At 42.8% G+C, this 27012-nt stretch overlaps 2 protein-coding genes across 2 annotated transcripts in view; both read left to right on the forward strand.

Moving 5' to 3' along the window:
* The window catches only part of LOC308297950 (phospholipid-transporting ATPase ABCA1-like), a gene marked incomplete at its 5' end in the record, with an annotated part of 237041 nt that overhangs the window by 139604 nt on the left and 70425 nt on the right, over window positions 1–27012 (forward strand). The window contains 4 exon segments of the mRNA XM_080741514.1: window positions 6972–7149; window positions 9611–9726; window positions 10929–11073; window positions 25966–26089. Of these exon segments, the coding sequence (XP_080597640.1) occupies window positions 6972–7149; window positions 9611–9726; window positions 10929–11073; window positions 25966–26089 (563 nt within the window).
* On the forward strand, window positions 4014–4463 carry LOC308298602 (cytochrome c oxidase subunit 5A, mitochondrial-like; the record flags this gene model as incomplete). Its single annotated transcript, XM_080742246.1, has 1 exon — window positions 4014–4463. One exon carries the CDS (start codon window positions 4014–4016, stop codon window positions 4461–4463), a length of 450 nt encoding a protein of 149 aa, XP_080598372.1.

Raw genomic sequence — 27012 nt, forward strand, 5'->3', positions numbered from 1 at the left:
GCCGGCACCGCAAGGGCGTCACAAAGGGGGGAGAAAGTGGGACTGAGTTACTAGGGCCCAAGGTGGAGGGGGCCTTAATTATTATTTTATACTTTTGAAAAATAGCAGATCTACAAGCTCACAGTGCCGCGCTGCAAGCTTGTAGATCTGCAATTTTTCAAAAGTCGTGAAAATGTATGTATTTTTCAAGCGAACATTTGTAACTCAAATTTTGCGCCTGGGGGGTCCCTGGAACTAAATATTTTGAGACGGGGGTCCGTGGCCAAAGACATATCATTTTGGGGGTCCTTCACGTGAAATTGATCACCACTGACATAGAAACATAGGTTTTTCAAAAAACCTTAGAGGGATTTGAAATATTCAAAGACTTTTCACGATTTTTCAAAAATAGCAGATCTACAAGCTCGCAGCGCGGCACTCGGTGCCGCGCTGTGAGCTTGTATATCTGCTATTTTTCAATAGTTAAAGCACAAAATGTGAGTGAATCCTTGTACCCAGGGCCCAGAATTTGGTGTGACACCCCTGGTCGGCACAAAAGCAAGACGTGACTGGGTGATTATGTGCAGTGGTGGACGAAGCCCTCAACCCCAGTACTCAAAGTTGATCTTCATCGGGAATTGTCTCCTTGCATTTCGCTAAATGATTATAGAGTTTAATTTATATAAATGTATTCTTGAATTCGTGAATACAATTTCTCCATTGCCTTGAATGGGAAAATGCAAAAAATCAAATGTTCCCAAATATGGAGATTACTGACATCATACTGTAGATGTCTGACGTCATAGACCACATGAGACTCACACAGTATATCCATATATGGGCTTTCCAAGATATGGGCTTAATATTGATGACATCAGGGATCTCCATATACCGGTATGTGTGGCGGAGAGAGTCGCAGCCCCAGCCTGAAGCCTCAAAAGTCTAGTATCTGCTCTCGTTCCATAGGGATGTCCATTTGGAGTGATGGTTAAAGGACAACTCCGCCCTAAATCACTTCTAGGCTAATTTTCCTTCTTACATTGATCCAAAAAGACTGTCCATGGGGTCTATTAGGCAGAAATGCCCTTGTTGTCCAGTTTCCCCTTCAGAACGCAGCAGCTGTCATAGCATAGAGTGGAGCCTATAAGCCTATCGCTTTCACACTATTTGTTGTGTTCAAAAGTGATTTTCTTTTTCATGAATGTGGTACTAGTTGTCATTACAAACACATCCATGCCTTGGTTGTCCCACACAATCCACCACAATCTCATAAATAATGTTTTGGGGTGATCATTCAGCACAAGTGCCAATCAAAGTGACTGCACTGGCCAATCACAGGGCATCTTTTCCAGGACTTGGCAAAACACATAAAAGCATAACACCTGTTTAGCAGAGTGTGATGGCTTGTGTGGGACAACGATGACATGGATGTGTTTGTAATGACAACTAGTACCACATTCATGAAAAATAAAAACACTTTTGACCACAACAAATAGTGTAAAAGCGATAGGCTTATAGGCTCCACTCTATGCCATGAGAGCTGCTGGGTTCTGCTGGGGAAACTGGACAACAGCATTTCTGCCTAATAGATCCCATGGACAGTCTTTTTGGATCAATAAGTAGGAACATGAACCTAGAAGTGATTTAGGGCGGAGTTGTCCTTTAAGATATTGGACTTTCACGCGGGAGACCCGGGTTCGAAACCGGGTGGGGAGGTTCGGATCACCTCCGTTACATATGGGCATAAAAGGGACGAGGACAGAATTAATTTCCAAGTGTGACTCACGTCACGGAAACCACAGTCTTGCAATTTCCCAGAAATGGAGCCGTGTGGAACTCCATATTTAGACGTAAATTATGTCACATTGATGATGTCAGAGATTCTCTGCAGTACTGTAGGAATGATTTTGTATTAATGTTGGCATCCACTTTATCCCAGGCAACCCAATTTCTGGCATGTCATTATAGGTGAATTTATATAGAAAACATTTTGAAAATATCAGATCTTGTCTGTCGGATGAAAATATCATCTTCATAGTAAGCAATAACAACATTTAGCTATCCCTCTGTATTTTCATTTTAATCTCTTACTTAACAAGAAAACACACCACATTGTTGGTATTCTCCATAAATTGCACTATACTAACAGCTGACAACAGCATTCTACAAAAGGATTCTCCCCCTTCTGCTTTGTACCAAGTAGCACTACTAATGGCCTAAATGTTGTGCTTGGTGCTCAAGTGGAGATCATTATCAGTTGAAGTTGCAAATCACTTCAGACCTTGTTTTGAACTCCTGGAGGAAATCAACACATGCAAATCCTTTCCTCTGCTGCGTGTGTGTGTCTTCGTCACCGTTCCATCTATTAGTTTATTAGCGGGTCGCTTGTCCTCTTTCTCAAAGCAATTAGCCAACTTCAGCTGTTCAAGGTTAGCTCATTAGCCATTTTGTCACCTTAAACTACCTTCCTGGCTGGTAGCACGCAACAAGCAACAAGACCTGTTGAAATGTGGGGCGGCGGCACTCGCTGTGGTAAAGGATTTAATATTTATGTGTCCTAATTGCGTCTGGTTGGTGCTGATAAATGCAGCCGCATATATCCACACAGGGTAACTTATTTAATATGCTAATAGCGCCACAGGAAGTCCTGTGAGAGATTATCACAGGCCGAGGGAGTGGAGGATACTGGGGGTTAATGAAATATAGCCTATAGACGTCATTCACTGCTAATTACAAAGACACGGCAAAGACATTATGAAGGCTGATGAGTCATGATGCATTATGTATGTATCACAGTGAATCAAAGGTCAACATCTCAGGGGAGGAAATTGATTGAACTCTTCAATACTTCTGACGGCACAGCAGAAAGACGAGAAAGGGATCACAATGCTAGAATATGAAAGGTGTGATCTAAATTTTTGTCTCCGACTATAATAATGAAAAATCTTGTCCTTAAATGTAGCCTTTAGAGTAACGAAGTCATGACATGACTCGCTCATCCCCCGGTTCCAATGAAGTCATTCTCTATGGAGAATAACTTTGAGTCATCTTAAAATCGTCTCATATAAGCATTGCGGTCCAAAAATAAACAAACGGTCATTGCGATATTGTCGGCGAGGTGGCTCTGTGTGGTTTATGATAGTCAGTCACTCATATTTGATAAAGCCTGTTTCTAGCAAAAATGTAACTAATTCGGCAACAGTAACATTAGCGTTTTCTCACCATCAGTTGATTCTTCATATCCATATGAGTCAAACCGCTGAGATAATTGTTGTTTATAATTGGAACACTGTCTTATATGACGCAATATGAAAAAGGTCTATGGGAATTCAGAATGGGGGAAGAAAACCGCGAACCAGGTAGGATGTGTAAATTACGTCACACTTTAACTACTCTATTGTCAACTTAAACAGAGAGTTAAATTGGCTCTTTTTGAGCGGTGCTAACCGCTCTGTATGTCTGGCTTTGTGTGTCCGCATTAGCACAGAACTCCATGTATGGAGATAACTGAGTCTGACATCAGTGTCCGTATGAGCACGGAACTCCATGTATGGAGATGACTAACGTCACGGACAGAGAGGCCCATACAAGGATATATGCACGTGTGTCGTGTTTGATACCACCAAAGTGAGCACTGCTCACTTCGCATTGGTGCAATTTTTATTCTGTGTTTTTTTTTTGTAATTAGTGCCATCACTCAACCACGATACAGAAGAGAGAATCCTTAATTGGTACTTGAATTATCAACTTGTCCTTATCCATCTTCCAAATTGGCTTTATTGTGCAGTCAAATACGTGAAAATGATGATGATAACACGTCAATTCAATGTGGGTGATTATGCCCCTGCCCATATTTGGAGTCAGATACATCACAGATGACTGACGTCTCATAGATGACATCAGTCGTCTTTGATTGGTCAACTGCCTTTTTTGGATAGATAGCGTGTATAAAGCGTGTATAAAGACCTCCCTAATGAGTTGACCTAAGCTCATGAATTTGGCTTGCCTCCAGATCAGCTGTCTTTACCCCCATCATGTTGAGAGCCGCTGTTCGACTCTCTGTCTCTAGTGTCCGGAGTATAGCTTGCGTGCGGCCAGGATGTCAGGCTCCAGCTCCAGTGGCCTTGAGGTGCTACTCGCATGGGAAGCAGGAGACTGACGAAGAGTTTGATCTCCGCTGGATAACCTATTTCAAGCAGTCCAACATTGATGCTTGGGAACTGAGAAAAGGGGTGAACACGTTGATCGGTTATGATCTGGTACCTGAACCAAAGATTATCGAGGCAGCACTTAGAGCTTGTCGCAAGTTGGATGACTTGGCCAGTGCTATCCGAATCTTGGAAGCTGTCAAGGATAAGTCAGGCCCCCACAAAGACATCTACCCCTTCCTGATTCAAGAACTGCAGCCAACACTAGATGAACTTGGGATCTCCACTCCTGAAGAACTGGGCATTGACAAAGTATGCACATCCACATGCACATAGAAACCTTGTACTGAAATCTTTGCCTCATACATGTCTTGCAATATTTAATTGCATTATTTCGCTATTAAAATGAATGAAAAATATGGAGGGACAGTGGATCTAAGATTTAAGAATTGAGAAAACTAGGGCAATGCCCAATGGGAATGCATGCCCTTCCGGTCATGCAATATCCGTTGTACCCATTGTCAGAGTACTGTAGTGTCGTACCATCAGCACTTGGAGGCTAGTCTATGACGTCATATTGATTACCTCAGGGGCTAACAACAGCTGTTCTGGTTGGCACCAGGTACAGAGTGACAAAGGCGGTGGCAGCTCCGGGTGGCAGTTTCTGATGGCAACTCTAGGTGGCTGCATTAGTCCAGGGAGTAATGGCAGCGGTGACGGTCACCGCAGCGGGCCCCCCGACCCTGTATCCTCACAACCAATAAGTGAGGCATCGGCTTGCCATGACAAATGTCAAAAAGGAAGTGGGGTCCAGACAACATCAACCCTGTGTGGCGAAGGTGTGCACTGAGCAGCTAGCAGCCCCACTCTGGGACCTTATTCTCTGCCAATGACGAGAATTCTTGACATTTTTTTTGTTTGAGACTGTCGCCATTTTTGGGTTTTCAGTGGTTTACGATAGTGGGCGTGTGCTCTCCCCCACCCATGCATTCCCATGTTCATTCCCATGTTCAATCGTTCCTGACTTGTGGGCACCAGCCTATTATTACTTAAACCCTCTATACTTTGTAAATGTACTTATTTTACCAGGATCGGATCTGTGCTTGGTCTGTTCTTTTTTCCCCTTGCTGATCTACAAGCTCACAACACCCGTTTTGAGCTTGTATAGATGCTATCTTTGTTCTCCCCAGAATGCTAGGGTTCAAGTGGTTAAACCTCTTTATAAACATTTCCTGGTCTGCTCTCCCCCTAGCTCTCCCCTAGTTTTCCCCTAACATAACACATATAATGGAGGGCAGAGATGATTGAATGATTCATTAAGTGACTAAAAATAGTTAATTTATATGTGAAACTCGCAAGGGAGCTTATGATGAATATGTTCTAAATACTTCTCTTTGAATTAAGTCATCGTTGCTACCAAGCCACATGGACACATCAATTTCCCTAAATGATGCACTGTGACAGCATTGTTTAAGTGCATCACCGTTAAAGATGAATGTTGCTAGCCAAAGTTAAAAGCTATACTATTTTCCCTGTGTCCAAAGCTATTGCTTGAATAAAAAAAAAAAATCCTGTGCGAAGTTAGCGGTGAAAACATGACACACGTGCATACGTATCTCCTTATATGGGCCGTTCTGTCCGTGACGTCAGTTACTTTGTGAACAATGTGTGCGTGCGTCACGCTCCATATACGGCCAAATCCCTGATGTCATCAATATTAAGCCCATATCTGGAATGCCCATATGTGGACATATTGTGTCAGGTCACTTGTCGCCCTTAGGGCTTCTTACTCGTTTATTTGGCTTATTTAAAAATGTTAATTAGATAAAAAAGCATGGAGTGTTGGATTTCTCCAATCCAACACTGCTCAATAGAAAAGTCATACTCTGCACAATTTGCTCTCAGTGTGACTCTTTCAGCCATGCATTTTCTGACATATTCTGTGTTGGGTTGATCTCCAGTTTAAATGTCTTTCTGGCCTCGATTCCTTGTTGGCAGAAGAACAACTGTGGTGTATAGTATATCAGTGCCTGTAGTGTGCAGCAAACTGGATTATTCTGTCAAGGAAGTCTGTTTCCTCTTTGAAACAACCTCTGTATTTCATACTAAAAACATGTATTCATGTCTTAAGTCATGAGTCCTGTATGAATTTACCGTGTAATTGGGTTTGCCTCGACATGATGTCATGTTAAACAATTCAGTGCTGTCAAGGCAAAATGGGACGTAAAATCAATTCTTGTCATTTGGCCCGATCAAATCAAGAAACATTAGCTGAGAAGCAAAATCCATCTCTCAAAAGCAGTCATGAAAGTAATACACGGTAGCATTCAGTACGTATTCTGTTGTCCTATTGCAATGCTCTGAAACAGGGGTCTTTTAACAGGGGGTCCGGGTCGGGACCCCTAGGGGGTCCTCAGAGTTACTACAGGGGGGCCGCCACATCTTTGTGATAGGATCATTCTTTTAAATTAACAACTTGAACCTTCACATCCCTATTCTGAGGAGAACGTTAGCCAAGCGCGAGGCGTTGAGAGCTTGTAGATCAGCTATTTTCGGCAAATAGGTTTGGTGTAGAGGTAAAAAAAAAGAGAGGACCAAGTACAATGTGAAAGGTCAAGTTTACAAAAAACTTGAATCCAACAGACTGACGACAGTGCTGTCAAACATGTCTATGAATCTATCTCAATCGGTGAAAATCTGCATCACGCATTTATATAATATAGTGGGGGTCCCTGCTTCATCTCTTTCTCAGCTAAGGGGTCCTTGGCCTGAAAATGTTGAAGTTCCTTGCTCTGAAACATTGTGGTGGTAACTTATTGCCCTCTGCGCTCTGTCCAATCACAGGGTCACGACATCCTCAGACGTGGTGGTGTCCATCTGCGTGATCTTTGCCATGTCGTTCATCCCCGCCAGCTTCGTCCTCTTCCTCATCCAGGAGAGAGTGAACAAAGCCAAGCACTTGCAGTTTGTCAGCGGTGTCAACCTGACTGTCTACTGGGTAGCTAACTTTGCCTGGGATATGGTAGGTACCACCTCCATCAGACAGCCAAATCACCTGCTTAATTGAGTCCCGCTGCAGGGGTACACGCAGGGGCGTCACAGGGGGGTGAAAGGAGTTTCCAGGGCCCAAGGTGGATGGGCCTTCATTATTTATTTTTTAATTTACTATAGCTATTGAAAAATAGCAGATATACGGTACAAGCTCACAGCGTGGCACTGAGTGCCGTGCTGCGAGCTTGTAGATCTGCTATTTTTGAAAAGTCGTGAAAATCGGTGCAAATCTTTGAATATACTGTATGTATTTTTATGCAAACATTTGTACTCAAATTTTGCTTCTTGGGGGGTCTCTGGAACTAAATATTTTGAGATGGGGGTCCGTGGCCAAATACATATCATTTTGGGGGTCCTTCACATGAAAAAGTTTGAGCACCATTGACATAAAAACACTTGGTGCCGCGCTGTGAGCTTGTATATCTGCTATTTTTCAATAGTTAAAGCACAAAATATGAAGTGAATCCTTGTACCCAGGGCCCAGAATTTGGTGCGACGCCCCTGGGTACACGGCTTTGCACTCTCACATTATTACCTGCTGTTTTCTGCCTCGTGCAGAGGGAGGGAGCCTCTTTGAAATAAAGCAATGCATGGCAAAAGGTTCGGGCCACATGGAGGATGTACGTTGGCATATTCTTTAAAAAGAAAACGAAATATAGCTCAATTATGTGAGATACTTTTTTGTGTCATTGCCTGTACCTTCCACCTTAAAGGGCCAGGGCTCTTTGCACATTTTTAACCTGTATCTAATGCATCTGCTCCCCACCGGATGATATGTTTTTGAGGGCAAGCTCTCGAGACACAGAGCACATTTTATTTTCACATAATAAGAAAATAGTGTTCAGGGAAAGACAATGGTAAAGTGTCTCTTTAAATTTCCAGATGCAGTATTAAAGTACTACATACCACGTTACTGTAACTCCGCTACTTTTTTACAACAACTAGTGTATGATTACCTTTTGTGACAATTGTTGAATTTGAGAACTCTAGTGTGTGTGTGTGCGCGCGCGATAATAGTATCTTAATAGTAGTTATCTTGTCTCACTCTGTGCCACAGGACCACTAAAATAATTTGTACACTGATGAAAAAGTTATGCAAAAGTTACTTTCCCTAGTAACTAAATACATATAATGCTGCAACTGGTAAATTAATCAGTTACTTTTTGAGAGAAATAACCATTTTCAGTAAGTAACTCTGGTGCCTTTGCCCTAGTTCTTTTTAAAGTAAATGAATCTTGAACTCTCTTGGATATAATTATTTGACAGCTTGGGTTGTATTGGAAGAATAATTCAGCTCCATTAATGGTGCAAATGCACATCGGCCGCTGCCATTTGGGAAACCGCGGTGTGTACTTAGGTTGATGTTATTGGCCGACACACAATTATCGACACTGGCTGCTGCCATTGGTTATGCTCAACAAGCTTACTAGCGACAAACAAACTATAGGAAGTGAAGCGGTGGTACATTGGCAGTTGCCTTAAGGCCAAATGAGTGTAAACAGTTTATCATGAAACTGTGGAAGGGGATTGGCGTCCGGGCAGCTCAGCCATTATGGCAGACAAATACTGACTGAGTGCAAGAGAAATGTTATTATGCAGGCAGTCGAAAGGTTTTAGCCGGGGGCTGTCTGCATTACCATATATCCTCCAACCACAGTGCTCTTTGGATGGAAAGCCACATTGCTGGAGGAATATGTTTGAATGGGACAGAAAGCTAAATTCTAATATTTCAGCAGAATCATTTTCACTCTCACAGACTTGCTGTGTTATCCGTGACAGCTATATTATAAAGTCTATTATTATCATTTCTCCCTACTGTAAGTTGATGTAATGTAGACACTGGAGGGCTTTGCAGTCAAAGGGAGTGAGGATGAGCAAACATAATGTAGATTCAACAGTGTTCAATAAAATACCAATTTAGAATGCCTTAAATCTTATACTTTCTTTTTGCGGTTGTGGTCTTTTTTGTTGTTGTATTGTATTACTGTTGTTTTGGATCATGAGCACTAGATCACAAGCTCTTTATTTTTCCCACAACTTATTATCAGTCCCCTGGTAGCTTCAAAATGACAAAACCATTGTTCAGTTGTTCGTTCCAGGGTGTCACCGGCAGGCAATTTGCCTCAGACAGAGGAGGATTGGATTGCTTGGTTGTTAATTGAATTAATTGGAAATTAAAAGAGTGATAGATGGATGTTAATTAAAAACTCATCCATAGATTTCATAATTACATGTCAGTTACATTTATCTGAAAGAATTGTGATAAAAAGAATGTGCATAGCCGATGGTCATTTATTTGTCTTGTCAGAAATGCTGAGTATAGCAATTTATGAATTGTCCTTTGCACTGCCACTGACCTCTGCTTGTGCTTACTACTATACAGTACCTCAAATGTGTTTTGTTTCTGTTTTTTTCCCTTTTCTTTCTGGCAGTGTAACTACATCGTCCCGTGTTTGATTGTTATCGTGATTTTCCTCTGTTTCCAACAAAAAGCCTACGTGTCTCCTCCAAACCTGCCAGCATTGATTCTGCTACTCATCATGTATGGGTAAGTCATTAGCCTACACTTCAAACCTGGTTTCTTTTGGGCATGTCATCATAGGCAAACATTTTGGCCTACAATATGTACTGTAACAGCGGAAATAGCAGATCGTCAAGCTCACAACGCATCATGGTGCTTTTTCCTAGTTTCAAATCGTCCATGTCTTCATATTTCCTGAAATAAGCTGCAGAAACAAGCTTATTTTTCATACAACAACATAATTTTCACAAGCTCTGACACAAATTAACGTTTGATTAAATTAGAACAATTGTAGTAGTTTACAAGGCATAATGCTGCTACTGCCCGGTAGGCATAGAAACTAATACAGTGGTGTGTGTTTGCCGTCTTATAATTACGCCTAAAATTAAAATTCCTTATTAAAAATGGAATTGCTATCTTTCTACAATTATTTTCACATAGTACTCTCACTCATAAATTGCTATTCAGTAATAATTAATTTCCTCCCATAGACAAAACCCCCACCCCCTCCCTCACACACACACACACACACACACACACACACACACACACACACACACACACACACACACACACACACACACACACACACACACACACACACACAGTTGTACTTTTCTTCTTTAACCACGCATGTCAGTTAAGAGCAATGTTTTGTTTTGTGGGGAGTCCTGCATTATTAGCGTAGTTGCCCTGCAGGGGCAATCAGACTATTAAGACTTTATTCTTTCCATCCATGTCAGATAAACTTTATTTTGCTGCGCTACTCCTCCCAAAGTTTTGATGGCACGCACTTGGGCCATACTGTTTGTCAAATCGACCGGCTTCATCGGGACACACAGGGGTGCATTTTACAGAGATACATTACAGTATATATAGTTTAATTTATATAAATGTATTTGTGAATTAATTTTCTCCATTGACTTGAATGGGAAAATGCAAAAGTTATACGTTTCCCAAATATGGAGATGTCACAGTATGTCCATATGGGCATTCCAAGATATGGGCTTAGTATTAATGACATCAGAGATCTCCATATATGGCCATGAAAGGGACAAGGACTGACACAGAGATCTCCATATATGGACATTAGATTATTAGTGAATTAATTGAATTGACTTGAATGGGGAATATTCAAATGGTAAGACGGCATCAGCGTCATAGCGTCATAGCAACCACAATTGCATCGTTCCAGTTGTATTGTGTGACCAGTCTGTTGTTGTCTGCAGGTGGTCCATTACACCCATGATGTACCCGGCGTCGTTCTTCTTCAGCGTGCCCAGCACGGCCTATGTGGTGCTGACCTGCATCAACATCTTCATCGGCATCAACGGCAGCGTGGCCACCTTCGTCATGGAGCTGTTTGATGACGATGTAGGTGACACAAGGACACAATAACAAACGTGATTATACTATCCTGGCTTGGACAGGCAAACTGGCACGCACAGATGACTTGCAGATTGTCCCATTTAGCATTGAGGCCGATTTTAGAAACTCCTTCTAAATCCTGAAAAACTTAAAATATTTATTAAACTAGACCAGGTCAACCTGGTTGTGCCAGACCCCCTGTCTGTCATCATCATTTATGACATCATGCCTTTTGTAGGCATGTCATCATCATGTCATCATCATATATACCCTTTATATAGAAAACCCGGACAGACCGACATTTGCTTATGTAGGCCTACCCATTTCATGGGTCTGGCAAAAATAACAACAACAAAATATATATTGTTGTTGTCGGGTGGAAACCTTGTATGTCCAAAACTGTTCGTTTTGTAAAGATAGTGAAAATAGCTGATCTACAGTACAAGCACCATGAGGCGTTGTGTGCTTGTAGATATGCTATTTTCACTAGTTTTGTGCGACAGTCTTGTATGATGAAGGAAGGCTTTACTTTGTCATGGAGCTCACAACGCAGCGTGAAGCGACATGTTGTGAGCTTGTAGATAGAGCTTGTTCTTTTTATTTTATTTTCACTAGCTTGTGTCCCGGGCAAATATCTCATTTCTCTTTTGGGTCACTGGCTAAAAAGATTGGGAACCACTGATGTAGGTGACACAAGGACACAATAATGTGTGACAATGACGTGATTATGCATAGACTTGCAAGTGCTCCCTCAGTCACAGAGACAGTAGGAAGCACACGTGCTCGCACGCACGCACATTCACACACACACACACACACACACACACACACACACATATATAGTATGACTGACCCTAACCCATAGACTGTAAAAAAAAATATGGACGACGCAAAGCCATTGGTTTCTATGCGGTGAAAATTGCGCTTTTTTGTCCCTTGTATGGGTGTCGTCATCATTGTTTGAATGGTACCCCAGGAATCCTAAGGAATGCTATTGGCTGCCAACGGTCACGTGCAACCGCAAGGATACATGGGAGAATGTGGTCAGAGCCTCCCGAAATAATGCACACGAAGAAGAACACAGCCGGCTGGTATCGGTTGAGTTGGCCACGCCCCCCGCAACTTTATCATCAATTTTAGCATAAATGGGACCATATTTGCACAAAACGCATATCATGGTAATTGAAAGACAGTGTTTCACTAGCGACAGGAACCATAAAGTATGTATGACGATGTTTATTAACTCATTGAGTGCCAATCCCGAACTAGTTCGGCTTTATTAGCGTATCGCAGAGTGCCGATCCCGAACTAGTTCGGCTTTAAAAAAAAATAAATAAATAAAAATTTGGGAAAAAAAAAATTGAATTTTCTTTTTTTTTTTTTTGGACCCCATCAAATCTGGTGAACATGATTTCAATCGCGATTTTGCATGTTCCACCCCATACAACCCCATCTAACATACAGGGCAGCCATTTTTGTTTACATAACATGTAAAACATAATGGCCATTATCTCAAGAATGCCTGAACGGATTTCCAATCGGATTTTTTTGTTTGAAAGCTGTGAACAAACTGCACAAATCCACTCCAATGCAATCCAGGATTGCATTGGATTTTTTAGAGCTCATTCTTCTCTGTTTTTTTTCCCATGCATGAGGTGTGCAAGGTTTAATCGTGGCTAAATTGCAGAAAATAGATCTTCTAAAATGCTTGGTAGCCAATAGCTAACTTCAAGCTAACTTCATCCTCTTCCTGTACATGCACAAAGGAAAGTGTTCAGGCAAGTCATGGCTGCAGGGCTTCTGCATATACCAGCATATCTCTATGGGATTTTCTATGGCCACTGGGCGCCCTCTAGTGGTGAACGGGGTGGCACTCAAAGAGTTAAGGTTAGAAAATCAGAGAGGAAAATGAATGGGGTCCAGTGGAGAACAAATCTTTTTGGTACCTCGTGGGAGGAAAACAGCGCAACTGGCGGCCAATCATGGGATCTTTCTCTTCCGGGAAAGCTTCATGAATAATCCAGCCAACTACTGTACACCCCTGCCCTAACCGCTCTTTTTAGTCCCAGGGCGCAGTATGTCACCATCGCAGTCAGTGAATAAAGGTAGCCAATTAGTGCTGTGCTGCTGGGTTTTCCAAAACTGAAACCAGTGTATCACTGCACTCAGAAGCAACAGAGAATTCTACATGGAGATAGCCTGCAAATCACATCAATTACAGTACATGCATGCTTTAGGCTATATCAAAACCATGAATCATGTATTAACCCCCAAAAAAGCATATGGCACATTTTTAACTGATAGGAAATTGAAATGAATCATTGAAAACAGCATTTTCTTTTATCTAAAAACACAATACGCCAAATTTGCCACACAATGGAAATGCAATGATTTACTAAGAATCTACGATAATTTATAAAATAAGGCAATTTTTGAGAATGCTCAAGACGAGGAATGGGCTACTTTGTAATACGATTAATACAGCTTTCTAATATAGTGTGATTCCAGATTCTTTCACCCCCTTAAGGACTTTTCAGAGGTGTTATTTTCCCATGTTGCTTTGAAATTGTGCTGGAACAGTAGGTGAAAGTTGAGTCTTTGATTGATTGAATAATTAACACATTTGCAAAAAGTACAGACAAATACTTTTTGTGTGTGTGTGTTATCCTTCATTTCTAACGCCTTTGAGAGTAAAATAATCTGGTTTCTGGAATCAGATTTTTTAAGAGAACCAATAACCACACTCTTCCCTTGCCTTTTTTTTTCTTTTTTGTACAACTTTATTTAGATTTGTATTTATTTATTATAAACATTTGCAAACTGATTTAATTAGCGCCAACATTCATCATCAATTTGATTTCTTCCACTGGCAGACCTGCTGTCAAACATTCTGCATTGTGTCCCTCTTCTTTCTTTCTTTCTTTCTTTCTTTCTTTCTTTCTTTCTTTCTTTCTTTCTTTCTTTCTTTCTTTCTTTCTTTCTTTCTGCTCAAAGATGTTCTTGATCAAAGGTGTTTCTAATGGACTGTATTATTCATGAAGAAAGGGTATGCCACTGGTAATTTATTAATGGACAACATGCGAGGTTGCACTAAAATTACCTTCCTGTGAGGGCTTCATGTGTCAATTAAGACATGAGGGGAAGGTGTTATAAGGATTGACCTGTTTCCTTGACAGGCAAGGGGTCAAAACCCACCCACCGACCCCCCTCCTTCCCATAGGTGATTTCATTGCTGATTCCAAAGCCCACCAGGCTATCTTCTAAGCTGACTGCATCCTGTTAATACAATAAGGCACTGGGGCGCCTAGCGGTCCAGGCGCATGCAGGCTTTAAAGGGATAGTTCACTAGTTCACCCCCAAAATGACTTATTTTCTATCGTTTACTGGCCCCATGGAGACTTGAATGGATATTCTTTTTGTTTTTTGAAGCGGTGAAAGCCGCTTCCAAGGAGTGGCTTTGTGTGTCCCGTTCATGTCCATATATGGTCATTCCAGTCCAGAATGAACAGGTTTTATCTGTCCCGTACATGTGTGTCCCGTGTGTCCCATGTGTGTCCTGTTCATGTCCATATATGGTCATTCCAGTCCAGAATGAACAGGTTTTATCTGTCCCGTACATCCAGAATATGTGTGTAACGTCCGTCCCGGTCTGATGATTGGATGATTAAAAATGTCCAATGAGACCATACTTTGAGGATTGGTCAAGCTTCACATGACAATTCGGCCCTCCAGATAAAATCATTCATTCATTCAGAATTGGAAGAATGTATAGATCACAGAGTTCATAGCTCTAGAACACATAGAATAAAAGTTCACCGCTTCACTTTGAACCGAGGTTTGATTTTTTTGCATTCCTAAGCCAATCATATGATAGGAAGCAGTGGTTTCCTGAGCTCTGGTCCAGAGCGTCAGCTGCACTGACGCTCTGACAGGCAGCTGGCTAAAAGAGTATATCAGGATTTATGTACCTCTACGAGGACTCAACTTCAGTCAAAATAAACAAAACTACTTCGCTACACACCAAACCAAAGGTGGTTTTGCGTTGTTGAAAGTCTATTCTCCGTGGTGGGAAACCTCTCAGCACCCCACCCACTCTGTAAAATACATTATTTTTGTCATGAAATAAAACGCATCCAACTTGACCGCCGCTGCATCCAACTCGACCGCCGCTTATTTCCGGGTTGTGCCTGCGGTGGCTCGAGGTGGGTGCATTTTATTTCATGACAAAAATAGTGTAATTTACAGAGTGGGTGGGGTGCTGAGAGGTTTCCCACCGTGGAGAATAGACTTTCAACAACGCAAAACTACCTTTGTTTGGTGAGTAGTGAAGTAGTTTTGTTTATTTTGACTGAAGTTGTGTCTCCATAGGGAACCGCTGTCGGTCATCACATTATTGGCTTAGGAATGCTACAGAAAAGTCAACAGTAATAGTAACAGCGGGACGTGGGTTCGAATCCCAATCCCGACGACAGTGGTTGTGCAGTCTACTGTAGGTCCCACGTCTGACAGCTCAATTGAGTCGAGTGATTTCACCGACTTCTTTCTGTTACCGTCTCTCTAGACTCCAGCACGTTAACAGCAGTTAAACAGAGACGATTCAGAGCGAACCCACAACTTTGTTTTTGTTACACATTTTCAAGCACGGAATGAAAGCCGAGCCCTGATGGGGCACGCAGCGGCACCATTTCTCCAAAGAAGGCAGGGGAGAAGGAGAGAAAAAAAAACCAAAATCACGAGTGTGAGAAAACAGCAGAGCGGCAACGTAGAGAGATGTCCCAGTTTTATCTGGAGACGAGCGGGAGGCTTTGAGGATTTTTCTTTTCCCTCTTCCCCGTTCCCCCTTAGGAGCGTCCAGCTCCCTGTGGATCGCACCAATCCCAGCCTGCCTTGTATGCATGAGATGGTGTCTGAGTCAATACCTCCACTGCGTGCCACTCAGACTAAACCACAGGAACCTATAGACCTGCCGGGATAGGAGGCGTGGGAGGCTTATGTGCGAGTGCAGCATGCGTGTGCGCATGTTCGTCAGTAGCGGCACATAGGGAGCCGCATGTGTTGTGTTCTCAACTGATATATATCGTCACTGTCAGGCAGAAAGCTCGGATCTCCAGGTTTCAATTTTCTTTCGTAAAGCTCTGCTTCATCACCATACAAGACTGTCGCACAAAACTAGTGAAAATAGCCGATCTTCAAGCTTCGGCTATCTACAAGCATCTGTGCCTGTAGATCGTCTATTTTCACTAGTTCAAATCGTTTTTAAACAAACTAATGATTTTGGACATACAAGGTTTCCACCTGACAACAACGATGGTGTCTGTGTAATTACAGTATACCGTATGTGTGTGTTCCAGCAAAAACAAGTTACACCGCAAAAAAAAAACAAAAAAAAAAAAACAAAAAAAAAAAACTGCATTGATTTTGCTTTGAAAAATGAACAATAGCTTGACACTCTGTCAAGTTTGGCTACTCTTATGAGAAATACAGTCTTTAGATTACAATTAATGTAATTTTTTACAGTATTTCAATTCATTTGGGAAGGCGGAAGCCTATAACTTTCCCTGCTCAGTTTCAAGACCGCGAACACCGAGCCAAGCTTAATGAGACATCCGCACCAGGAACCCAGCTCATTAACAAGTGCGCTGAAGGATAGGATAGTATATCAAACAGGAATGCATTGCCAAAGAAACATGCATCATCCCAAGTGCCCGAAAACTGGCTACTGTACGTAAATGCCAGTGCTACATTTCTCTGTTTCTCTCCCCTCTCATTGTGATTCCCAGTGGTTTGAGACGACGCTCTGGGAATAAGAACAAGCGGGGATATGGGTCAGAAAAAGAGCCGTAGAGACTTCTCCCCCCTTTCACAACCATTTGAAAATGATTTATGGGCATGTACCACAAAGTTAGGGAGAAAATTGTCAAGCTTTTCATCATTGCCTAAGAACCTGTAAGAGCTATGTGATGAACACCCAGACCAGAAGAAGATGTGTTATTTTGTGTATTGATCTCGAATTAGGTCTATTTTCTTTCACATTCTTCTCCAAGACAGATGGGCCTTATTCAGGCAAGGTCATTGCCTTTATTTATTAGATTTTCTATCTACCTTAGTTGCAGTCCCTGTGTTCTGCCTGTGAATTAACTTATTTATTCTTAAAGGAGTACTTCAACCCCAAAATTACTTTTTTTTGTCTATTGATTACTCAAGCCATAGAGATTTGTTTTTTGTCGCATTCCTAAGACAAAAAATAGATTATAGTAAATCTATCCTGACGGTTTCCCCATCCAGTGCCATGCATTTGGTCCCCATTCAGGGCCATGCATTCGGGTCCCCATCCGGAATCAATGGGGGTAAATTTACTATAATCAAATTTTTATCTTAGGAATGTGACAAATACAAAAAAATATTATTGAACTCAAGTCTCTATGGCATGAGTAATCAATAGAAAGTAATTAGTAATTAGTAATTTTGGGGATGAACTACTCCTTTAAAGGTGATACACCATGAAAATTCACTTTTCCTATTTTAAAACCTTTTTTTGGGGTCCCACTAGCACCTTCTATCCTCACAAAGTCCCATTTCAGACCGTTGTGTCTTTCTCTGGTTTTGGCATCCCACGGGTTCTCAAAACAGGCTGTCTTTTTTTCAAAATAGATTTTTTTTTTTTGGGGGGGGGGGGGGGGGGGGGTGGCGTGGCGCAGTTCAGGCCAAAGGTGGTACTGCAGCTGAAAATGCTCTGAGAGCCATTCAAAAACGAGAGGCTCTCTATTCAGGAGTGGTCATTTAGCCTCAAACCTTTTGAAAAACGTTTTTGGGACATAAACAATATGACATAAATACTTTTTAAATGCATGGTGTATCACCTTTAAAGGAATGCTTCACCCAAAAGAATCATATAATTTACTCACCACATGAAGTTTTTTGTTTTTGTCGCATATGAGTATGTAGAATAGATGAAGATGCATAGTTTTTGAGCGGTGGTAGACCGCTCCTATACATGGCTGTGCGTGTGTCTGTAGCCTGTTTCCTCAACGTTTTGCCATAGCAAAATGTGTGTACGTAGCACCATGTTTGTCTAGTGATGTCATACTGTATGTCGTATGTCTGTAGCCTTCTTCCTCAGCGTCTTGCCATAGCAAAACTTGTGTGTGTAGCATAGCCTGTACATCCTAGACTCAAATCCTAGTCTGAAGACGTTATGCAAGCACGACCACCGCTCACTTCACATTGGGTGTGATTTTTAACTCTGTGCTGCATATCTGAAAGCTTGCTTTGACATAATCAACACTGAGGTCTTTTCATAATGCTTGAGAGAGGGGCAGCAGTGGCTCAGGAGGTACTGTATAGCGGCCGTCTTGGAATCAGAAGGGTCCCAGTTCGATCCCTTGCTCCTCCTGGCTGCATGTCAAATTATCCTTGAGACTCTTGACCCCAAACTGCCTCTGAGCAGGTTGGTACCTTGCAAAGCACATTGGAGAAAGGTTTAAAAACAGCCAAACTCCCAGGGGAGAGTCTGGGACCTGGCCATAGACAATTCATTACGATGACGTAGTTACTCACTTTGACAGACAGATCCAGTCAGTAGTCATCAGTGCATCAAAACCAAAAAAAGAATTGTACAGTACATCATCATGGCCGGTGGATGTACATCAAGATACCTCACACTACAGAAACGGCCCTATGGGCTACATGGCTTGGCAAGGCTTACTTACTACACCTCAGTCATATTAGATGCATTCTGCATCTAGAAAGGTATATTATTCATGCATATAGCATGGAAATATTGTGGTGTGGTTGATTACGCATTCTGCTGGATTTTCTAACCCTCATGCAATTTCCGAGGGTCATTTTTGCATGGGATTTCTCTGCCTCTAAAAAGCAGGAGCGAATTAGCCCAGGCAATATCAAAGGAATCGTGTGGTGGAGATGACAGTAAATAAAAGCGACATAATGCCATTGGGTCTCAAAGATGCGCAGAGAGGATAGAGAAATAATCAAAACCTTATTTCAAAAAGTCACACCGTAATTACTATAAGAAATCAAAGATAACCTTGAACCTCACACACAAGATTCTATGCCATCGGCAATTGTCAAACCCTCTTCTAAACTATCTGGCATCTGGATATATAGAATGTACAATAGCACTGCACCTGGAATATCACAGCCCACATTGTTATGCAATGGGTGAATGCTCTTATGGTGCACAGATACATATTGGTACAGTACGTTTCCACACATCCTTCTAGGGATAATCCTATCGTGGAGATTTAATTTATCGTGATATCGTCCTCCGTCATGCACTGGGATAAATTCACCTTTTATTTGCAGAGTTGCATAACCGGTACCACTTAAACCCTCTATAATTGGTAAAAGCACTTAATATACGTACTTGATACAGTCTTTTTTTCTGTATCAAATGTCTTTGCCAAAAAATATCCGATCTGCAAGCTCACAACGAGCTTGCAGATTTGCTATTCTTTGGGAAATGTTCCGCCCCAGGATTAGGGATGGGTATCGTTAAGATTTTAGCGATTCCGATTCCGGTTCTGCTTATCGATTCGATTCCTTATCGATTCTCTTATCGATTCTCAGCCCCCTCGCCATGCTGGGGGCTGGTCAGAAATAGTGGCCAATAGTCTTTTCTACCTCCTCCACTCCTTTTCTTCTTTTTCCTAGAGAGGTTTTGGGTTATTTTTATTACTGTTTTGGGTGCTTATTCCCCACACAACAGTGTAACAAGTAACTGTTTATTAGTTATTTTAGCACACAGTGCAACATACAGCACGCATGCACACACACACACACACACACACAGTCACTCACTCACACACACTACAATATCGGGTATTATTTTTGTAATGCTTTTCTACAGTTTTTTATTCCCCATATACAACGGTGTTAGTTTGCAACAATGAGCCTACAGACAGTTTCTAGTTCTCAAATAAATAGACTTTGTTGTGCCATCAAAGCGGGATTTATTTGAAAACAAAATTTAAATTCAACTTCCCTTCCAACCGGAGGTGGCAAGGTGACCATGTGATAATAACACCTTGTTTCAACATAGTGTATTCCCCAAAGTCAAATACATTATTGTTTTAATATAGCTCTGTGTGTATATATCTTAAAAAAAAAAAAAAAAAGTACCCTCAGCACCCCCCTTGCAGCGCCCCTGTAACCTAACCAGGGGCTGAAACACCCTCAGCACCCCCCTTCCAGTCTGTTCCAGCGCCCCTGTAGCCTACTCTTATGTCGGTTGTGAAGCTCGCCGAAGCTCGCGGAGCTGCTGCTGTACACAGCTAAAGCAGAAGCACTGTCTTCTACAGTTTGGATCAAAGGATTTACATACTTTTCTTTCTTGCACATGTGATTTATAGGGGAGCATTTAGCAACACGGAGCACATTGGACATGTAGCGCGTTTTGTAGTAAGAACATGGGAGGCGGCGGCAGGCAGGCTTGCAAAACAAACTTTTTTGGGCACTCTAGCTCGGACACAGAACGGCGGGAGACTTATTATCAAAACATGAACATTCTCGTGAAATATACAGCCAGACTTTAGAACGCCTCTGTTTAGACAACATGTTGGCTGCGTCTAAACAAGGCAGCCCGCGTCGCGTGTGTGATGTCATCGCGCATATGCAGGAATCGATAGCAGAATCGTTAAGGACGTTGGCTAACGATTCCATGGAACCGAACCACGGGCGGTTCTCGATACCCATCCCTACCCAGGATAATGGATTTTGATTATCGCGATGTAAATCATGATGTCTTATGTCACAATAATCGTGAAATGTTCATATCTCATGATATCTCAGAAGGCCATACATAGCTTACTTGTGCGCAAGGCGCAAGATGGCACCTCGACAGAGTGCATTTCTAGTTAGTGTGGTTGCCAGTAGGGCAACCAGACTATTATTGTTCTAGCCCAAAACACAAACATTGCGTAAACATGGCCAATTAGGAAGCACCAAAAAGTATTACGGTCAACTTAGCCAATCAGGAAGCAGCATTCTATGTGACTTCACCATTATAGATTATTAAGTCCATTGAGTTCAATGGGGGAGTGGTGCTAGCTTGAGGATTGGTCAAGCTTCACATGACAATTTGGCTACCCAACCACACATTTCTAGTTATTGCCAGACCCATGAAATGGGTAGGCCTACATAAGCAAATGTCTGTCCGGGTTTTCTATATAAAGGGTATATATGATGATGACATGATGATGACATGCCTACAAAAGGCATGATGTCATAAATGATGATGACAGACAGGGGGTCTGGCACAACCAGGTTGACCTGGTCTAGTTAGTGTGGTTGCACCACAGCGCAACTTGTTATCGCCGTTCTTACTCATCATCCATGTAACCCTTCAGCCAATCACACATCACGGTACCTTGATAACCTTGATAAGTACTGGGTATCGGCTGGGTATGTATTTATGTCGGTGTCTCCTCTTGTTGAAGACCGTTGCCCAATCAGGTACCAGCATCTCTGGCAATGTCATCATTAACAGCCAATGAGGGACCAGCATTCCTGGTGATGCCACTGGTGATGTCAGCAGAGTTTGGTATATAAGAGCCTTCCTAGTAATGTCTTCATTAACAGCCATTGTGGCCAGCAGAGTGCACCTTGTGGCGCACAAGTTGGCCATACATGGCCTACTTGTGCACAAGGCGCAGGTTGTCACCTCAACAGAGTGCAGTTCTAGATTTATTACTTGCGCCAGCAGAGTGCACAATCACTGCATTTGGTGTATCTGTGCGTCCTGTGACTCGTGAATCTGTGTTTTGCATCCAATAGGAAAACCCTTGAAAAAGCACAGGGTGACGTCATCAACTTGATGACATCACCAACAACAAGTGCGCCCTGATATAAATAACAAGGCGCACTCAGCAGAGTGCCAACTTGCCCATCCACATACATACAGAGAGCACCGAACAGCACCTATCGCAGTACAAGTAGGCCATATAGGGCCAGGAGTGCATATAGTGCAAGTTGGCACCTCGACAGTGTGCAGTCTATTTTTTGTATGTGTTTGTTTGTTTATTCAGCTGTTGGTAGTCATGGCTGCCAGTTCCCACCTGATGTTGTGTGGGAGTTCTGACTGCTCCAGATTGTACTGATTAACTGCTAGCTTGCATAGCGTCTTCAGGCTAGGATTTAAGTCTAAGACATACAGGTCACCCCCCTGAAAGAGGATGATATGATCTCCCACCATGCCACAGCTCATTGTATCTTTCCGAGATGGGTCTTTCCCCTTGGGCTCAACCTTCTTCCAGCGGAAAGTCTCTGGACTGAATTTCCACACATCATTGAAGGTCTGGGTATAGTTCCAGCCACCAAATATGTACAGCTCTCTATTGAAGGTAAAGGCGGAATGATCACAGCGTCCTTCTGGACAAAGTTGTGCAGAAGCTGTGTCCAGCCAACAGTTGGTCTCTGTGTCAAACACTCTGATGGTGTTGTAGCACTCACTCCCCCAGCCCCCAAATACAAATATCTTTGTCCCGATGATGGTGGCTGAGTGACGTGATGAAGCAGTAGGTGGAGTGCCTCTGGTGTCAATTAAAGACCAGACCATTGTGGTGGTGTCCAACTTGTACATGTCATTAGTGAGTCGAGCCTTGGTCCATCCTCCATAGATATACATGACCTTCCCCAAGACACAGGCTGAGTGGTATCCCCTCCCCTCTGGAACAGTTCCAGAAACCCTTGGTTTGAACCATCTGTGGGCGTCGACATCAAATGCATAAAGCACGTAAGGAAAATTATGAAAACATCCCCAGAGGTATACAGTATCTTCAACCAGCACAGCTGTGTGGTTATCGCGACTGGAGGGAACCACAGGGTGACGTTTTCCTCTACCAGGTGTGACCGGGGGCAAAGTTGTCCAGCGCAAAGATACTGTGTTGAAGATGTGCACTCCAATCTGATCACTGACCCCTCCAAAAGCATACACCTTCTGTCCAACTGTCACAGCAGCGTTCCTGCATCTCTTTATTCCTTTCAGATGGATCGTCCAGCAGAACATTTTTACACCAACAGGGATGTTACCGGATTCATCACGTGCTCCTCTGCAATATTGGAATGCAGTGCTGCTATGTACCGCTGTCTCTTATATGTGTTCGGCGGCACAAATGTCCCACTGTGATCTTGTAGCTCATATTTTCGGCTAATGTTCACGTTAGTTAGTGTGGTTTCCCCATAGGCAACACACATAATATCAAGGCATATATACGGTCAGAAGCCAGAATTTCCAATTGCATATTTCTAGTTATTACTTGCGCAAGCAGAGTGTGCAAAGTACTGTAATCGGCTGGGATGTACAATATGTATGTATGTCGGTGTCTCCTCTTGTTGAAGACCGTAGCCCAATCAGGTACCAGCATCTCTGGCAATGTCATCATTAACAGCCAATGAGGGATCAGCATTCCTGGTGTTGCCACTGGTGATGTCAGCAGAGTTTGGTATATAAGAGCATTCGTGGTAATGTCTTCATTAACAGCCAACGAGGCCAGCAGGGCACACCTCATGGTCATGGCACACTCTGCTGGCCCACAAGTAGGCCATGTACGTATGGCCTACTTGTGCACAAGGCGCAAGTTGGCACCTCGGCGGAGTACAGTTCTAGTTTATTATTATTATAGAGCTGGTTGAGGGCGCAAGTAATGCATTGTAACAGCATGAATTCTTCAAAAATGAGTTCCCTTGTATAACTAAATGACAAATATCCAACGTTGGGATGAGGTAAAGTATAGTAGAATGCATGTACATGGCACATTGGCATACAGCGGATAAAATCAGTATTTTGTTTTAGAGCGAGAGAAAAAAAAAATAACATGCCGACATTTCTTTATACTAACTGAAATGAAACTGGCCAGCAAACATTTCTGACAAAATTCTCTTTATGTCAAGCACTTGGAATTTCTGTAACGTGACAGCTTACATGGCAGTGGAATTTGTCCCTATCGTCCAATACGTGGCTTATACCGTCATTCAAGCCAGTAAATCACAGGGTAAATTACACGTGTCTATGAATAAATTTGATGACTGTGAGAGGAGTCATAACTCTGGCATGCAGCTTTAGAAAAAATAAAATTATATAAATCTACCGCACCATCCCAACCAGCTCTTCGCCCTGGGTCTTGCAAAAAGGGAAATGATAAATTTATAGTTTCTTTCCATGTATGCAAGAGCTTTGAAGACTGCACTGAGATGAGGTGCTATGCATAATGCATGAACATGCTTTTGAACGGCACGCTGGCTGAGCAAGAAGTGGCATTATTATATCCTCTGTCTCTGTCTCCCAACCCCCCACCCTCTCTCTCTCTGTCTCTCTCATTCTCGTTCTCTCTGTCTCTCTCTCTGTCTGTCGCTCTCTTTCTCCAGCCTGCTCATGCTGTCACTCTACTTTCTTTCAGTCCCCCCTCTCCCTTATTGCCTTCCGCCTCGGTTCTGACAGCAAATGAAAGGTGTTGGTGGTGCATGGTGTAGTCTGTGGTAGAATCCTCCATTGTGTCTTCATTTAATTAATTAGTGCTTGTGGGGTTTAACAAGCCGCCATTCAGCCGCATAGCCTTGGGGTGACGAGAAAGAGAGACGAGGCCTTCGGGGGATTAAAGGGAGGAGGGTAGGAAATCAGGAAGTGTCCCAACACAATCACACTTTACTTGAGTAATTAAGCAGTCATGGAACAAGACGTTGCGTGTGTCTACTGCATTATGGATGTGTGTGTCTGAGCGTCCTTCTGCATATAGAACAGTGGTGTGTACACACAGCACTGTTCCTTCATACGTATGTATGAATTATGAGCAGAGAAGAACACATGGAATGACTAATGTTTTAGTTGTGTACAGATGTGCCATTTCAAAGCTTCACACGTCCTGCTATTGGCAAGACAGTAGATTTCCAGTGGATCGGCAGAACTCTGAGCTTGTAGATCAGCTATTTTTATGACCACCTTCTCTAACTTCGAAGTTTGAATCTACCTATGAAGGTGGATTCTGCTTTTCAATGGGAATGGAGTGGTTTCTTGCCATTTGCGGGTTTCTGCAAGAATATGCTCCATTCTCCATAACAATTTGAAAGGCAAAACAGGAGAAGAAACCTGTGGAAAAAATTTATTTGCAGGTAATTTTCAGGAAAAGAGCGGTGAAGCCGGAAGACTTGAAACGGCGCATCTGTATCTGTAATGTATATTTAATATATACTGTATATTATGCAGTAACAGTAACAGTATACCGTTGTATGCTCTGCTCAAACTGGTTACGGTTGTAAACATCAATGTCTGTTTGAGCAGAACTTCAGCGCTGTCAGTGTGTGTGTGTGTGTGTGTGTGTGTGTGTGTGTGTGTGTGTGTGTGTGTGTGTGTGTGTGTGTGTGTGTGTGTGTGTGTGTGTGTGTGTGTGTGTCTGTGTGTGTGTGTGTGTCTGTGTCTGTGTCTGTGTCTGTGTCTGTGTCTGTGCGCTTGTGCGCTTGCGCGTGCGTCTTCTCCCAGTGTGTTGCCGAACGCTTGCTTGACGTCAGTGGGGAACACTTCAAGGTGCTAGATTTGCGTGTCACTTGGTGCCACACAGCGGCGCGCAGCATGCTCCTCCACTGATGAAAGTAGAGCGGAGGATGTTCGTTAATTACCCCGCTGCCCACGTCAGAGCGCCACAAGCCCCTTTTTACCTCCCTCCAGCCCGGGCTCAGCCGATCTCCCCAAGCCCGCTGACAGATTTGCGTCTCCACAGGCCAACTCGCGCTCACGCGCGGTCCCTCTGTTGTCGCTGCTGCTGCAAGGTTTTGACGACGGAATTCATTATGTGTTGGTCCTGTTTGCTTTTGAAGGTTTTTCAAAGCCACTGATTTCTCTGCGTGTGTGTGTGTGTGTGCGGAATGTGTTTGTGTCTCTTTCAACAGAGCATTACACGCATCAATGACATAGTGAAGCAAGTGCTGCTAATCTTCCCACATTTCTGTCTGGGAAGAGGGCTCATCGACATGGCCAAGAACCAGGCCATGGCCACACTGTTCAGCAGTTTTGGTAAGATCCTCCCACCGCCATCACAGAGCAACATGAAAGAAATGCGGGGGGACAATGTGTTAGTCCACCCCGCTGTCCAATGGCTGTCAGGTTAGAATTAAAATGGCTGTCTTTGCAATGCGTTGCAAATTACTGCGGTATTGAGATCTGATTTAAATCCGCCTCGTTTCAGGGACGCCGACGTAACTAGATCATTCTTGGCATTTGTTATGTTTTGGTCTGTCTATCCCATTGCCCATGTCGTATTACGCCCTCTCAACTCTTGTCTTTGCTATTCTCCAGTGAAGCACAGATGGAAAAAATATATATGTTTGCAGATCAATAGAATCTTTGCATTGCACATTTGATACTAGACAGTTTTATGTAGAATTAATTTCTCCCCAAAATGCCCGCTGGCTTTAAATTCTTGAAAGCAATCCGAGAGCAGCCTTTGGAATGTCTCTGCAATTATTCTCTGAAATGTTTCTCTTGAAAAGAGGCATTGGTGTGAATTTTTCAATTTCAACATGATCATTCAGAAGTGGCATTTTGAAACTTAAAATGGTGTGTCACGTGCAGCAGTTTTACAATACTGATTCTGTCCATGAGGTTCACGCCACACATCATTTGAAATATACAGTAGATTGTTCCCATCATGGTATGAGTACTGTACAGTGCTGTAAAACGCCTACATCTCTCTTACATGACTTCATGACAGGAGCATATAGGTATAATATAATAGAGGGCGGACTGCCCCGCCCCCAGCTATTCATTTCAATGAAAGTTGCTAGTGGCGTTTGAAGCACCCGGAAGACTGCCGGAAGTACCTTGATTGGCACCGAAAAGGAGGTATAAGGCTTGAGCACCGAGCAGGCACACTAGGGTACGCAGTACCATTAGCATACACACGAGCAGTGGCGTTTTAACTGCTAGATTTGACCACC

The sequence above is a fragment of the Nannobrachium achirus genome (assembly GCF_963921795.1).
Source record: "Nannobrachium achirus genome assembly, chromosome: 14".
NCBI lineage: Eukaryota > Metazoa > Chordata > Actinopteri > Myctophiformes > Myctophidae > Nannobrachium > Nannobrachium achirus.